The 17,663-nt window shown below is 40.2% G+C and overlaps 1 protein-coding gene across 1 annotated transcript; it reads left to right on the top strand.

Annotated features, from left to right (window-relative positions):
- Positions 1-26: 26 nt before the first annotated feature.
- LOC137128992 (max-binding protein MNT-like) lies at positions 27-17,255 on the top strand. Its single transcript, XM_067507740.1, has 6 exons — positions 27-338; positions 4,549-5,182; positions 5,637-5,678; positions 5,903-6,014; positions 13,676-13,868; positions 14,058-17,255. Exons 1-6 carry the CDS (start codon positions 266-268, stop codon positions 14,876-14,878), a joined length of 1,875 nt encoding a protein of 624 aa, XP_067363841.1. The 5' UTR covers positions 27-265; the 3' UTR covers positions 14,879-17,255.
- The last annotated feature ends 408 nt before the right edge of the window (positions 17,256-17,663 follow it).

Genomic DNA, 17,663 nt, shown 5'->3' with positions numbered 1-17,663 from the left:
CTTCGTAATGCGTATGGGAGGGAGTGTGTCTGTCTGTGGGCGGTTACAATCGGTGCGTGATTTACAAACCTTATTTGTTCCTACTACTTTAAGCGCCATCTTGTTTGTAACTCCTCTATTAGTGGGAGAGTTTCTACTGAGTGGGTATCCGATTACCCTTTTTCCAGTTTTAGACTGGGAACCTCTCCCTGTAGTACACGGGCGCGTATCGCGTTTGCTTTTTCGCCTTTCTCCTAAATACCCCAGTTTTCCCAACTGGACAGAAATGAGCATCGAAACCCTTCTGGAAGCAGCCAAGTTTTTGGAATTGCAAGCCCAGCAACAACAGAAAGCACGTGGTAAGTTTACGTATTTTATTTTAAAAAATAGCATGTTTTTTGACAGTGATACATAGGAAATATTAATCATATGATACTCCAACAGTTAAGAGATTTTGTTTCCTCCAAATACCAAATTTCGCACTAAAAGGTCAGCTCTAACGTCATTTATCTTTGATTACTCATTCATACCATTTATTTAACTGATGACATTGTCCACAATGTCAGTGTGTTGCTTTTAAGATATGACAGCTGCAACGAGTGTTCATTTAGTTTACTTTCATATTCGTTTTAGTAGCGAGACGCGATGCCGTTATTTAACTCTAAGACGGATTCATGTAACAGTTTGCTTTGAGTTTAACTGTCATATGACTAAAATAGCTTCTAACAAACACGGGCTGCTGCAGTATAAGGAGTTACTGCATTGAAACCTGCTGCATAACCAGGAAGGTTGACGTGCAACTGCAGCAACACTGTTAAGTTTGAAGTTTTCTTTCTGTCTGCTTTTGTTCAGCAGCATAGTTATGACTGGATGCACAACCTGCCACGAAATCTATAAAAAAAAACGAACATTTAAAACCCGGGTGGGGTGAATGAAGGGCAGTGGCGCAGGGGATTGCCAAACTCGTTTCAAATAATATTTGTCGTAGGGGTCAAGTAACTCTGGCTTTCAGGCGTGCTCCACGTGCATGTGGTCCTCTATTATTCCTGCTGTTTGAAAATGTTCTTTTTCGCTCCCATAATGCCATATCTACGTGTTTAAATCCGCCTGTCTAGCTCTTGTTTGGGGAGGGGGGAGAAATTTCTTGGCCTTTCAGCTCGTGGAAAGCTTTGAGTGTCAGCCGATGACGTGTACAGTTTAACCACGCCCCAGTGTTATCAGGGAAGAGTGGCCCCGCCCCCTCACCACGTGCACGCAGGGCAAGCCCTCCCAAAGATTGTTTATGAAGACGATGAGTCACCACTGCATACTCTGGAGAAAACCTGCCCCCTCCCGCTCTACATAAAACAATTGGTTCATGTTTGCGTAAGACGTTTACCAAAAATAACTCATTTACATAAATGTATGCTTTGTGCTGCACTACAAGGCGTAACTAAACTGATCGTCCAAACTCACCTAGTTACATATACCATTTTTGATTTTGAAGGACAATACTGTTATTAATAGCTTGTTGGCACCAATGTCTTCCAGACTCCCAACTATATGTGTCATAAACAAATAATTAATAATCAATAGATGGATATCTTAAAACTAAAACTTGTTTGATTAAACTTACTTTCATTAACTTCTCCCTGACTTAGCCATTTGCTTGCTTTTTAAATCACATGATTGAAAACAGCTAAATATAATGTAGGTAATGTTTATCTTGTTTTACGAGCCTATTATTTACATTTTCTCTACTTACAACTTCTAAAGACATAAACAAAAGTGTTCATGCAAGCTATAAAGAAGACTTTACTTAAGGTTTGTTTGTTGGAAGGCCATGTTTGAACCCGAACCACTTTGGCTTTTATATTTTTGTAATAATAGAAGATGGTGCCATGCTAAAAATAAGAAACTACTAAACACAGAAGTTATTTATTTTTTAGTTATTTTTTATTTGTGCTACACCGACACTTATCTAGACCTTTGGGAGATGTTATTAGGTCTTCGATGTCTATTTAGCATTCCATTGCACCATGGGTAGCTCAGTTTGTAAGGCAGTCGTCTACAAACCACAGTCAGTGGTTCAATCCCCGGTCCCAGCTAAGTCCCTAAGTGTCCTTAGGGCAAGACACTGAACCCCAAGTTGCTCCCAGTGGGTCAGGTCAGCACCTTGCATGGCTTTGGATAAAAGCACTATATAAGTGGCCATTTACCAATCAGTTAGACATTTCCCCTAAGTTAAAATGACACACGAAGCATTATTAGGGGTTTGTTTATGTGCCAGTGATACACTGAAATACAGTCTGTTAAGTCCACTTGGAGGCACAGATTTATTTGTTTAAAACTTACACGACAAAACCCAGTTTAATGCTAACAGTTATCTGAAGGCAACTGTTTTGTATTTAGTTGTGACAGTCATGAGGTAAACACCACTTTTTCCCATTCAAGTTGCCCCAATTCAATTCAATTCCCCCTTTCTTTCTGAAAAGGTCTGAGTTCCCAGGCATTATGGAGACATTAGTTAAATTTAGGCTCCGAGTGAAAGCTCCTGCTTCTTCTTTCTCCCAGCTCCTCCCATGTTGCTTCATTGGAGAGCAGCCCTCTCCATCCTCCCCCCTCTCTGCTACTGTAGAGCAGGTCACTGTGTGGAGGAAAGTAGGCCAGTTTTTGCCTGTGCTGCTGTAGTTATATAATGTCTACAGAAAAACTGTTTTTTTTTAAGTGTTTAATAGGCTTCTCCCACTAAAGACCCCCCTCTATCTAGTGTGTCAGCACCTCAATGCTAAATGATCAGTCTGTCATAACAGGGTATGTAACATCCTATAACAAGTGGATACCATAGTTACAAGAACATTATATTTTTTGGAAATCTTTTCCTTGAAGAAAATATTTTTTTGGGTGTCACATTACAAAATGCAGGAAAGGGGGATGGAAATGTTCAAGGTGACATTGCTTAAATGTTCTAGAAGTATTTTCTTCCTCTTTTTATATTATTAAGCCTCTAACTTCCAAACTAAGTAATATGTTTGCAAAGAAATATGTATTCGTGAAATTGTGTTGCTGCCTCTTCATTTAGCAACATTTCATCTTTTTTTTGTCAGATTACCCAATCAGGAAGCACATATGCCATTCCACCAGCCGGTTGAGCTGCCAATTTAGTTTAATATTGGGCATTATGTGCAAGTGAACTTGTGGGTTGACTTGTTCTGTTATCATAGGCATGAATAGATTTCATTCATTTCTGCAAATTATTATTTAATTTTATTTTTCATATAAAAACTTGTGTTTATAGGGGACGAAGGACATAACCTTTCCCAGTATTGAATGCTGTTAGGTCATGCACACACACACCATGGCAGTCTAATACAACTGTCCTGTATTAAATCTTCCTTTCATGCAAATGAAAATATTCAGGTTTTAACTTTTTTTTACTATTGAGTTATTTGCTACTGTGTACTGAAGTGTTTCCATTATGTTTTTCTATCCCTTTATATTGATGATGTTATGCTAAATAACTGCCCGCTCTCTGTATAATGCAATGCAATTACACCCCAAACTATCTCCCACAATCTATCCTTGAAAGTGATTATACACTTGAATCTACAACTACCTACCAAAATTTACTGCAGGACTGCATCGGAGGATTATAATCATTTGTACACTTTCAGTGGTTCCCTTTTTCTCTTTGATTTGCACATCTTTTTTATTTGGGACAAGTACATTTTCATTTCACAGTAAATCACACACTTAATGTAAGTGATTCAAGAGAGTGATCCACAATATGTTTACTACTACACATTCAAAAGGGATAAGTAACAGTTTACCTCTCGCACTGTGCACCTTGTAATGTCCTTTTTTGAAGAGATTGCTAGAAACATATTTTGTTAGCGATGTACAACTGACTTGCAGTCACCTCACCTTGTCAGTGCATTGGAATTGCATTGCAGCAACAGATTCTTCCATTAGAACAGCCCTCTTTGATTAGACTGAGCCTGAAGATCAGAGAGTTAAAAAAAACACACCTTTAAGCTTTTAAGCGCTTCTCTCATTGCTTATTGAAACTTTGACTTCTCTCGTAAGGCCAATGTGACCACAGACAGCAATCGTATGAAAATAAACGAGGTACAAAATATTTCCTGATCTTCCAGCAGTCCCTTTCAGGTCTTTGTCCTTTTTTTGAAATCAATTATTTGACATTACTGCTGGCTTGATAAACAGAAACCTGGTGTGTGCCCATGGGGTCATATTATGTGAGTTTTGATGTTTAAAAATTATGTTGCTGCCAATACTGAAATGTTTACTCTAATACACTGGTTTATCAAAAATGGAGACAACCAGGGCTATTGCAACATGTAGTAGGCATTGGGTTTATTGTTATGATGTTTAGGTTTTTATAATTTAATGCCAGAAGATCTAAAATGTATGCAATTTTACATCTTAGTCAAGGCCATTGTATTAGTATTGTTTTCTATTATGCTATAAACATAAAAGGGAATTGTATTTTGTGGGGCTTTGTAGTACCCAAAGTGTGATTACAAGGAAAGTTGGTATTTGCTCAGTTAACTGATCTTGTTTCTTCCGCAGAGGATGAACTAAAGGAAAAGCTACGTCTGGAGCAGTATACAGAGCAAAGATTCTCTGGGGTGAACTTCACCTCAACAATCCACATCAACAATGTATCTAAAGCAAATGAGCTCCGCACTGAATGCTGTCCTGCCCCCATACCACCCTCTGTGCCTCCACCCTCCATGCCTATTACTGTCATCCCCATCCCTGTGGTCACCCCCAACCCCACAGGCTCACCTACTTTGCCTGTCACCACGCTCTCCCCTTCAGCTGCTCCTCCACTGGCCTCCCCAAGGAGAGACCCTCACTCTCCTCAAGAGCAAAGTGCTACAGCTCTGCCATGCCCTCCACAACCCAAACCTGACCACCTGACCCCTGTGCTGAGCGCGAACCACAGGCAGCCAATACAGAACAATCACCACAACCCCCCACAGCTCATAACCCAAACTAACAACACTAAACTGCAGCAGCAGACAAACCAGCAGCTGGTCCAATGCTATCCTGGCTCCATCGTGTCACCTCCACTGCAACATGCCTTACTCCCACACTCTGGCACTGTGCTCCAGCAGGCTCCTCTACAGAATTGCCCCATCAGTCAGGGGAGCCCTCCTCATGATAGCCGCCAGCTAGACAACAAGAAGAGGCCTGGAGGGTAAGTCTAAACCCATAACTTTACATAATAATTGACACAGAACCGAGTATTGTTTTAATGGATCTGCTGATCAATATATAAAGGCTGATGATCAGCTTTTAAAAATTTCAGAACCACAAGCAGAATTTAGCATTTATGTAGCAGCTAAGTAATAGTACTTTACTGCGAAACACTAGAATTAATTATGAGCTGTTGTCCAATCAATTAAATTATCTGGAGCGGTAAACCAAGAAACTAATAAACAAAACAATAAACTACTTAATTTGAAGTATAATTTTCCATGCATATTATGGTTCTTCACCTGAGATAAATTTTAATTTATAATGGACACCTGTGATGGAACATTAACCTATCTGCTAGCCACAACACTTTTCTTTGATTGATTTAGGCAAACGGACCTTTTGGACATCAAATAATCAAAAATTCTTACTGTGTTCTTTTTTGTTCTTTACAGTGCAGGCACAAGAGAAGTGCATAACAAGCTTGAGAAAAACAGGTAGGTTTTATCTGTCTCTCATAGGGACTCCTTTGGTTATGTGTACTGCTACATTTCAATACAAACTGACTGATGTGTTTTTTCATAGCAGTTAGTCTTAATGTTAAGGTTAGTCAAGAATAGCCAATGGGAAATGATGCTGTGCGATTCTCTGTTAATAAATTAAGTGTGACTTAGCTGTTTTTGCTGGCTCACATCCTCTCTCTGTGTCTTGTGTCTGTCAGACGAGCACATTTGAAGGAGTGCTTTGAGACTTTAAAGAAGAACATCCCCAACATTGACGAGAAGAAGACCTCCAATCTGAGTGTGCTAAGAAGCGCACTAAGATACATCCAGGTGAGGTTGTGGCATCCAAAGTTTGATTTTGATATCATACAGTTACATGTGTATGGGAGTTGTTTATCAAGCATAGTTGGATGTCTGATAGAGCCGAATATTGCATAGCAATAAAACATTTTTTGCAAAGTGTAATATCAGGACCATTGAACTTAACCTGAGAAATTTCAGGTGGGCCAGTGTTGAACTCAGCCATCTTATATTTTGTCATAGAAGCTCTTTTCAGGCGCGCACACCACCCTAAACTTCTTTAGACATTTCACAGAGGAGCTCCATGTGAGAATGCAAAATGTCGGAGTCAGATGACCCGAATTAGCACGAGTGAATAGAACAGGAGACTGTCCGGGGGATTTACAGAGAGCGAGTGGACATGTTGGAGACATTTCTATGATTCCACTGCTTTGATGTGTCGTAAACAAAACACTGTACTTTTTGTGTCATGTCCTGCCTGCACAGTCTGATCAGACGCCACCCCTTGCTGCAAGTGGAGTTTCTATCCATGTGACAACACATCTGACACGTAGCACATCTCCTGCTGTGTACTAGATATGTAAAACTCCGGACAATGTCTAAATCTAATTCTCCAGACATTGTCTAGAGTTTATATGTGAAAAACAGCTATAATACATTTTAGCTGAGATAGATGTGGCTTTATGTTTTTGTTGCTAAGACAAGTCTAGTTGGTGTTACGCAGTATTTGTTGTTTGCAAGAATAGTTTGTACTGGTTTATTGGTACTTAAGACTAGTACTGTAGAAGCCTAAGGGTACAACAAAATATCAATTAATCAATAATTTGTTGTAGCTGTAGTTAATTTTATCATTTGTCATCAAGATGTCCATTTTGAAAAAAATGATGCAGTGATTTCTGGCAAAATTATTGGTTTTATTTATTTTTATATATTTGCATAATTTTCTTGCTGGTCTTCAACTGATTTTAGTCTATTCTGCCTTTTGTATGTCTGTGTTTAGTTGAGGAAACAAGTGACTGTTTGGTGTTGGGAATGTGTGCCATGTCCATAAATGACTCACCATGTGTCTGAGTCAGGCACTCTCTATGAGAGTATCCTGGTTGTAAACAGTCCGTTCAAAGGTCCAGCAGTGGCCTAGATTAACTCTTTCAGACTGTTACAGTGCTGCAGTGTTTGTCTTATTTTTCTTCTCCTACAGACAAATCCTAATAGGGTGGAAATTTATGTTTGCCCAAATGGTATTGGTTGTCATACTATTGTATGTATTTGTGTTTGATGTTAGACCTACGTAACAATTTAGGGTATTTGGTTATTTTATGGCATACTACGCATTCATATCTGTGGCACGCTGATAGCTGTGTGAGTAAAGATTCTCAGTCATACTGGTTTCAACTACTTTCTTCATCAAGAAGTCCAGTTGACATGATTTAACCTTCGCATGACTCATAGCTGTTCTTACTTGTGAGCCTTTGAGGTCATTGTAGTTGTATATATCCTTTATTATATAACGGTTGTGCAGATTTACCAATGCAAAGGACAATGTGATCCTGATTTTGTGCTTTGAGTAACAGTAGTCTGGTTATTCCTCTTTGCGCATGAATACCGAAGGAAACTAGGACAGCGTGGTAGCAGAGCTCGTCACTCAGTCTTCTTCCATCTGCTCCCCCCCTTCCTCAGTGTGATTAAGCAACACTGCACTGTGTTGTGTTCGACTGGGAGACTGACCTGCCTCTCTTCTACTCCTATCACTAGCTGAGCTTGGGATATACTGTATTTGAAGCAAATGAATTGAGAAAAGAAATCTCAGTCTATTATACCATATTCCATGCTACTGTTCAAAAGACTGAGACAACTTTACAATGAATTAAAGGTAAAATGATTGCAGTGACATGTAATTTTTAACAGCTGGGTTTCGGTACTTTTTGGTTTGGTTTTTGGTTGCTTATGTGTGCCTGCTCATGACAAACTGGCTTTTCTTCCAGCCAGGCTGGTGGTGTTTTGTTTTGAAGGTGTAGCAGGATAAAAGGGACCTTTGGATGATTGGTGATGGGTGAAAACACACATGCAGACACAAAAACCCCAGTGTACATAGGTGAGATAGGTGCATGTCTTGCTTGCATACACCTCTCTCTCTCTGAATACTGACCGCTCCCTTCGTGCCCCTGTCCTCACACTCCTCTGGGCTGGCAGCAAAGAAGCAGCCTACACACTAAAACACTGGGCTCAGGCAAGGTTTAAATAAGAGGCTATAGGCTCAGCATCACATTTGTTTGATTTATTTTGCCTGTTATCTCTGGTGTTCATTTAGAAATGAGGACAGTCGTAGTAGTGAACTCTTTGGCTGGATTTTGATTTTCCACAGAAAGGCACTACTTCAGCAAACTGCTACATACTTAAAGTTTTACTTCCTCATTTCAAGTGCAAATGACTCAGCAACTATGACCAGAACCTTTACGTGCATACAGATTCCTGCAGGTTTTAAGTTAACACAACTACTTGGGTTGAGGTTTTTTATTATAAATGCATTATTACATTTTATTTCTAAATTCTTTCCCCCGAGCTTGTAGTGGTGCTATAAAATAAGCCCAGATGCATTAGAGCTCCTCCTCTCTACTACCCCCTCCTTTCCTCTATACTGCCTCTCTGAGCTTTTAAGGCCACATGAGCAGCAAGCACATGGCTAGCCTGAGCCGCGTGACGTCACCCCCCGTGCTGGGCCCCCGCCCAGCACTGCAACAGGCAGGACTCGCTGTACTACGAGGCTTAGCTTTCAGTAGCAGGGAGGGAACATGGAGCGGTAAACACAAGGCTCGGTTTCTTCCTTTCGCGCTTCATTTCCCCCTTAAAGCTGACTGAACTTGTTCCTCTACTGCTTTTCCCCCAAAAGTCAGTGTAAAACCGTGTTGTGCCATCTGGCAGGTAAACTGTGCAAATAAGCTAAAAAGAAGGGGTCTATGTCTTAATATTTCAGCTGTCAGTTAAAGACATTTCATTGGGCACATTATGGCATGTTTCCATTTTTCCAATTGCTTTGACATTTTCGTGTTTATTCAGCCTTCATTTTTGTAAGTCGAGGTCATTGTGCTTTAATGTTTTAACGCTTTTATGGTCTCAGCTTAGAGAAAAATGATTTCCTTCTTTGTGGTTTTGAGCCTATAGTGAATCCAAACAACTCATTGTACCATTAGCTGTGGTACATAAGTATAGGATTTTCTCTACATTTTCAGGGAAAAGGCAAAAAATAACAACATTAATCTCCAGGGTTGTTTTCCACAATACGACCACCTGACCATCATGATTAACAGGTTTGGCATAGGCCAGTGATGACAAGCTTGTACACAAGGAATGGTTTGCAAAAGTGGGTATTTTTCCCACAGACAAGTCTTTTATTGCGTCCACTAGGCACCACGTGAAGCTTGAAGGCAAAGTAAGACAGGGGTTTGAGGCTACCACACTGTCACAAGACTTGTGTGCATAAGCCTGATCTTTCAGGTAGGCTGAGCAGCATGTCTGCAACGTGGCCTTCTGTGCTCCTGCCCCTTTAAGAAAACTCACCCTTGTGCCGTCTGTTCCAGCCACTGCAAAAGTGAGTCAGTGAGTACACCTTGTATTGCTCTCTTCTCTTGCCCTCCCTCTCCTGTTCTCTGTGGGGCCATGTGCTTGGCACTCGCATTGCTTGCGAAAGAGCTTCAGCAGTGTTTACTTTATATACATACACATACACACGGCAGAACAACACAATCAAGTTTAAGGTTGGGCCGTGACTCTGTGAAGGGAGGAGAAAAAAAGGCTCAGGGGGTGCAGCCCTGTACAAAGAAACAAAGGTACTGGGCAGTTTGTGTCCTACCAACCTGGTGACGTGATTAACAGTGCGATGAAGTCATGTGAGATCCATCTGCTACAGGCTTGGTTATAAGATTTACATGGTTAATCTCAGACTGTTTCTAAAGAGAGAAACTCTGTGTTGGCCTCCATCCACCATCAGCACTGAAAGGAGACAGATCAGTGGGTCTCTGTGTTTTTAGAGCATTTCTCCCCTCTCTCATTCTCTCTCTCAATGAGTCATAGTTTGTGGCATGCACAGTTGTAGCGTCACTAATGTAAAACTCCCTGCTAATGCATGAAGGTAAAAGGGAGGCTGTCAGTTCTCTATAGTCCATGTGTCACATATTCTGTACACTATTTATAAGACTTCATTGTGGCTGCTAGACGAGATAGGTGCTTAGTATGTGTCAGAAAATAAAATTTTCAATATTATTGAAACAATATTATTTTTTTACGATTTATGACCTGATTTAGGTTAAATTAAATATTTATGTTTTGAAATGCTGTCAAGGAACTGTAAAGTACCTTTGGCACATGGGAATGTGCATAGTATTTTAGGTTACAGACAAAACCTTGAGACATTTTCAGCTGTTTCCATGACAACCAAAGAATGTGTCTTTTCAGTACATCATGTGTTGAGACCAAGGACACTGTTAATGTGTTCTGTAGTATGGATATCGCAACTCTTCTGACTGACAGAGAGCCGTCATCTGTGTTTGGGGACTGGGGATGGCTGGTCATGAGTTAGACCTGTGTATCTAGATGTTCAGTTAATTGTTAGGAACACGGGTTAATTAGTAGTCATATCTACAATTTTACATGACCATGCTTCATAGACATTGAAAAACAAAAACTCTCCTCTTTAAATTCAAGTGTTGAGGATCCTTGAACACTTGTGGTTGATTTAACCACTTGGTATTGAAATGAAGCAATTGGCAGTATTTCTTTCTTGTTCATCTTTTAACAGTATCGTATGAAAACAGTGTGAGGTTTGATCCATATTTGGAAATAAAAATTCAAGGCAAAGCTAAAACAGTAAATCTGTCCAGCCTTATTACAGATCAAAGTAGATCACTTGCAGTCCCAAAATATTACTATGTCGGAGGCTATTTAGGATCAAATTTACTTTTAAATATAAATTGTCCACCTGAGAGAAGTGGCAATTTTTCAAATGTTAAAGGTTTTGCTCAGTAAGTAATCTCAGTCACATAGAATGAAGTAGAATAATTCTTATAAAGAAACTACATAAGTATCAACTCCTAAGTATCAATATTGGGTTATAATTCCAGCTGCAATTTTTTACCTTAACAGCTAGATTAATCTGCTTGTTAGTGGCCCTTTAATCATTTTTCTTTTAGTCACAGATTTCCTCTCCCACACTTATACGTGAACAGGACGTCTCTTGCATTTGTATTTATGGGTATGACTGGAAATGACCCCAATGGGGCACAGCCTTAGCAAAGACTGGCCCAAGCATTTCTAATCCTGGATAAGGACGAGATACAGGTGCTTGAATTACACAAGGCCTGACTTTTGTCCCTCTTCACCATTTATGTACATTGTAATGTGGATGCACATGCGCCGAAATCTCTCACATGTACAGTAAGTCAAACAACAGTGTGTCTCACACATATACTGATGCCCTTCTCTTAATTTCACAATGTCTTACACATGTACTGTACACTTTCATAAAAATACATGGTGGCCTGAACACGAACAGGAAATCCCCTCTTAATGGGAAAGGGATTAATAATCCTGAGCCAACAAGTTGTTAGTAGCAGTTTTTACAATGTCATATCCCACATATCCCCCTGTGCCGAAAAGTTTGGCATAATAAATTATATGAAGTGACAGAGTCTCAAACACTCTTAATGTTGTAGGTATATCCTGGTGGTACTGCTCTAGCCAAGATTACTGGAGATAAGTTCTTTGCATAGTGAATATGTGCGGAACTCTTGCCTTTTGTTTTCACTTGGTTGAGTTCTCACATATTTTTTTACTTTTTCATCTGCTGCTGTGTACATGGAAATTCAGCTTCTGTTTGGTTTTGTCCTGTCAGCTGATGGGTTAAGGGAAATTGGGTCACAGAGAGCCACTGCCTGGAAGCACCTCCTACTTTAATGCTTGTTTCTTTCCTTCTCCACCCAATGTCCCTCCTCCCCCTCTTGTGCTACTGTAGTGCTGTAATTATGCTCCTTGGACACCAGCTCCAGGCCTGTGTGGTTTTTTTTTTTAAATCACTCTGTTGGTCTTTTACCAAATTAATCAGCTGTTTAAAAAAGTATGAGTGTTATGCAGGCTTTTCATGACACTGAATTAACGGGATTTTTATAGATGGATTAGTGAGACAAGCTCACTCTCTTTTAGCGAATGAAGTGTAATGTCTGTCTAAAATGTCTGTCACTGCTGTTTCTACACGGGGAACTTGATACTATTTTGCGCATAGGTCTTTTTTTTCCCCCAAACAATCCAGCTAATTGCTGTACGATACAATTTACAGCATTGTTCCAAAGTTATATAGTATTTGCATTATATACTGAAGATAAAAGTGGCTATTATGTAGAATATTCCATTTCAGACTGATACCATTGTTGTAGTGTTTTAAAATGTGTGTACAAGCATCACTAATGATACAGCTGGTTAAAGTGGAGTAGATTTTTATTACTTTGTAAACTGCCAGTTTAATCTACAACCCCAATTTAAAAAAAAAAGTTGGGATGATTTGCAAATTTCATCAACCCCTTTTCTATTCACAATAGAACATAAACAACATATTAGATGTAAACTGAGACATTTTACCATTTCATGGAACATATTAGCTAAATACTGCAAAGCAATAAAACAAAAACAAATGGAGCATTTCACAACTAATTAGGTTACTTGGCAACAGGTCAGTAACATGACCTGACATGAAAAGAAGCATTTCAGAGAGGCAGAGGCTCTCAAATATAAAGATGGCAGAGGGTCACCATTCTGACAAACTGCATCTAAATAATGTGGAAAATTTGAAGAAAAATGTTGTGCAACCCACAAATGTAAGTTAAAGCTGTATTGTGCAAAATGAAAATGGTCTGAGGCAAAATGGAAAACTGTTCTGTGGTCAGATGAATCAAAACTTAAAAATTCTCTTTGGAAACCATTGACGTCATGTAGTTTTAGAGCAACACATGCTCCCATCCAGACAATGTCTCTTTTAGGCAAGACCTTGCATACAACAGAAAGACAATGCTAACCCACATACTGCATCCATCACAACAACATGGCTTAAGGAGAAGAGTCTGGGTGCTGAACTGGCCTGTCTGCAGTCCAGACCTTTCACCAATAGAAAACATTCAGTGCATCATAAAACAAAAAATCCACCTCCAAAGGGTCAGGACTTCATCTCCTAACACTACAGCAACTGGTCTCCTCACTTCCTAGACATTCCACAGACCGTTGTTAAAAGAAGAGAGGAAGCTACACAATAGTAATCATCACCCTCTTCCAAATATTTGGAGAAATTCAAATTGAAAAGGTGCAAATATTTTTCATTAAATGGTAAAATGTCTGTTTCAACATGTGACAAGTTATGTTCCATTGTGAATAAAATGTGGGTTGACGAGATTTCTAAATGATTGCATTCTGTATTTATTTATATTTTACCCATTGTCCCAAGTATTTTTGAATTGGGGTTGTAATATATATTGATTTATAATTTATTTCCTTTTTTGTATTAATAATCTGAAGTGGCAAAGTTACTAGTAACCAAAGGAATCAAAGGAGCTTTCCCTTTTTGATTGTAGAGGAGTCGATGTATAATGTTGCAGAAAATGGAAATGCTGGAGTACAAGTTTTTTTTGGTTCTAGTATCTCATTTAACCTTTCAGACATTAAAACGAAAAGAGAAGGAGTATGAGCATGACATGGAGCGGCTGGCCAGAGAGAAAATAGCCACACAGCAGCAATTAGCAGAACTGAAAAACGAGCTGAGCCAGTGGATGGATGTGATTGAGATCGATCGTGTCCTGCGACAGACGGTGCAGCCTGAAGAGGACCAGGCCTCAACCTCCACTGCCTCAGGTAGATCAACAGTTTGGGTACTCATCTGGCCTTTGCAGTCCGGCCTTAAATCAGTAGATTTAAGCTGAAGTAATGCTAATCCAGTTTGAATTTTTAAATTGCTACAGCACCAAAAATTGTTTGTTTGTTTTGAAATGTACCTTGATTCTGGTGTTATTATGTTATTTAACTCATCTGTTGGTGTTGCAGAAGGTGAAGACATCATGGATGAGGAAATGGATGAAGAGATGTCACTGAGAGCATCAACCGCCTTGCCCACTGTGCCTCAATCCACAAAACCCGAGCTGCACAAGACTGCAACACCCACTCTGATCCCATCTCTGGTACCAACCACCACCACCACCAGCTCCCTAATCACCCAACACATCTCCATCCAGCACAAAGCCCCTCTGCACCAACCACAGCCCCATCCATTGCCACTGACTTCTACACAGCCAGTCTCCAAACCTGCAGCTCCACCTACACTTACAGCTATACCATCCAGCACTCCAACCAACCCCAGTCAGCCATTGATCCCCACTCACACACAAATGATGACTACACCCAGCCTCCACCCGACAGTTATTGCCCATGCTTCGGTGTCCCATCCCTCAGTCATCCAAGCAGTCAATCACGTCATCCAGGGAGGGGGTCACAAGCACATTGCCCACCTGGCTCCCTCCACAGCCACCAGCTCTGTTCATTTAGCCCCAGCCCACCAGCCCATAGGCCACATCACCGTGCATCCAGTGGCTCACCTAAGCCAGCATCTACCAGCCCTCTATCCTCAACCAGTGACTGTCACCCAACCAACTGTGGTAGGTCACATCACCCACACATTAAACCACGCCCATCCCCAGGTAAACGCCACTACACCTAGCCAAGCAGCAGCCACTATTGTTGGCAAGCAGACAGCAGTGAGTACCCAAATGGTGGCCCACCACTCACAGCTGGTGGGCCAGACAGTGCTCAACCCTGTGACAATGGTGACCATGCCCTCCTTTCCTATCAGCACTCTGAAGCTGGCCTGAACACTGCCAACGGGACCATTAGGCTGCAAACAGAAATCTCCCATGATAGGGAAGAACTACAGACCAGGCCAGCGATTATACCCACATCGAGGGCAAGAGGGCCTATGGACCCCTCGCTGATCCACAGAGTATATCACAGTACATTAAGCATTACAGCTGTTCAGAAGCATCAGGAACATTCCTATAACAAACTGCATACCTTGCTGAATATTAGCCTACAACACTGTCCTAAAATCTAAAGAGTGAACCTGAGATGTGCCCAGCTATATGGCATCAATAGTCATGCTGATTGTGTGTGACAAAATAAGAGTGAGCAGATGTGTAGTTTTAGGCCATCACTTGCCTTCTATTATTGCAGATGATAAGGCAATTCTTATTTTCAGAAAAGCTTTACAGAAAATGCTTGAATTAGGTAAAGGGATGGTGGTCTGAGGTTCCTGACTGCTGTGGGTTAACCAATGGCAGATCATGCAGTGGAGAAGCTACACTGGGTTTTGAGAGCTGTGACAGCGTAGGATCAGAATGCTGGACCCCGCCATAACCAGCACATTAGGAATGTGATACACAGGAGCTCCTCCTCAAGCAGAGACACATGCTACAGGACAGCAGCTAAATCACGGACTGAACTCCAACTCCTGAACGGGAGCTGCAGTCCTCAGTGATGGTGCATACAGTAATAGCTCCCTCTGCTGGCTGTCATTCAGTGTAATACTGCTATCCTTGTAGGGATGGGGAAAAAAATCCTCCAGTGACGTGTAACACTGATGGAAAGAATGGCAACCTAAGTAAAAGAATGTGCTTTTTTTTTTTTTTTTTTTTTTTGTAGTCAGGGTAGTGTTTTGGGGGTTGCAATTAAAGGACAATCAAATGATTACTCATCTCTGTCCTTTAGACCTGCTGGTGACTGTACACTGAGCAAACATACAAGTTAGGATTTAAAATAAAGTTATGTTTTTGTAACAGCTGCTAACATATTTTTGTTTTAAATGTACACATGCCCCCTAATTGTAAATCAAAGATTGTGGTGTGTTTAAATATTCAATGTATTCAATTTAAAAACTCCAGTTTTGAGGGGACGAATTTGGTGTTGAGAGATTACATTTATGAACACCAACAGTAAAAGATCTGTGATATATACTGAATGCTGTTCTATATGGTAAATGGTAGCGGGACATGTGTTAGCAATCTGTAACTGCATGCCATAACTGTGATTATTGTGCGATAACCCACAGCGATTGGACAAGTTGTAGTAGGACTGTAATTTCTTTTCATAACTTTTGGTTGAGATTGGTATAGAGTGAACAGCTAAGATAAATCCAAATGCATTTTATTTCCAGACTATCCTTTCCAACACCTAGCACTGTGAAAATGTATTTCTATCAGTCTCAATGAGCAGCACACCTGCAGTTTAGCATAGCACTTGCTAGTACAGCAACATGCTGTGCCCTCCTAATTTAATCTGAATGTATTGATCTGTGAATAATTGCAGACGCACTCAGATGTATAGCCCCTTTTTTTTTTATTTTTACTTTATGAAAGTATAACATGTATTAAAGTATCAAGTGTATGTAAAGTGTAACATTTAAAACTGGTTTTGTATTCTAAGATTTTCTTTGTTTCATCTGAAAATAACTTTCTGTTGATTGTAAATTTTATAATATAGGCTACCTTTTTTTTCCCCTGGGACCATGTACAGTGCTGTATGTAGGAGGGCCTGGTGGATTTGTGGTAGAGCATTGGGTTGGGACGCAGAAGGCCGTGGGTTTGATTCACACTCCCTACCATGTGTGGCCCCACCCTGCCACCGAGGGCCACGCTGGTGCCGGTCCCGAGCCTGGACAATATGGGAGGGTTGCAGCAGAAACGGCAACCGGTGGCAGGAAGGCATCAGGCATAAAAACACATGCCAAATCAATGTGCAGAATCTGTTCCGCTGTGGTGACCCCTGAAGGGACCAGCCGAAAGCCGCTGATCTTATGTACAGTGCTGTATGTCAGCGTCATGACTACAGACCGCTCTCCAAGTCGTAATCATATTTAGCCACTTTGGAAAGTATTATCCTCTTAATTTGTTTGGATTTTGTTCTGATGCAATATGATTTAATCAAGGACTAGGATTATATGACTAGAGCCCACTATGCGAAAAAATAAAGTAACTTCCACCTTCATTTTATGCAATTAGGTCCTGAACAAAGTGAAATCATATTGTAACGAACAACATATATGCAAGTTAAGGATTCAGATACTTGAAAAAGCATCAATATACTTTTGCATTTTCCCTATGGAGAAAGTTATTGTATATAGTCTGTAAACATTGGGTTGCATTTAGATATAACTCTAATGTAAAAAGCTTGGGAAAATATGTAAAATTTATTAAAATATACTTAATAAATTGTATTATGTTTACAAATGTTTTACACTGCTTTTTTCCCCATATTTTTCAGCTGCAGCTAAAAATAAATTATTCTAGTAATTAGTTTGTTTATACACTTGGTAAAAATCACTTTGATTTAGCTGATCATATAATTTACAGTCAATTTTCCGACAATAGACTTTGTAGGTAGCTGCAAGGTTTGGTAATACCTAGTTAACAATTGTGTACAACAATTGTCACAAGTTAACAAAGCCTGTGTGACGTTCAGTGACCTGGTGTTACCTGTTGGGTCTTTGCTAATCTGGTTCCCTCGTCCTGCAGTCAGATTTCTTTTGTTATGGGTTTGTAGTTAAGTGCTTAAAATTAGGTCGTGGTTAACACAAGCTATTTTTGAGCTCTTAGGTGTCTACAA

This window comes from Channa argus, chromosome 6 (assembly GCF_033026475.1).
Source record: "Channa argus isolate prfri chromosome 6, Channa argus male v1.0, whole genome shotgun sequence".
NCBI classification, from domain to species: domain Eukaryota; kingdom Metazoa; phylum Chordata; class Actinopteri; order Anabantiformes; family Channidae; genus Channa; species Channa argus.
This window is presented reverse-complemented; position numbering and strand designations above follow the sequence as displayed.

What these genes read in the sequence shown, in the direction of transcription:
- LOC137128992 (XM_067507740.1), top strand. Translation starts at nt 266, where the DNA reads ATGAGCATCGAAACCCTTCTGGAAGCAGCCAAGTTTTTGGAATTGCAA. An exon ending in GCAACAACAGAAAGCACGTG is followed by an intron (nt 339 to 4,548) that starts GTAAGTTTACGT and finishes TTTCTTCCGCAG; the next exon opens with AGGATGAACTAAAGGAAAAG. An exon ending in GCGCACTAAGATACATCCAG is followed by an intron (nt 6,015 to 13,675) that starts GTGAGGTTGTGG and finishes TTAACCTTTCAG; the next exon opens with ACATTAAAACGAAAAGAGAA.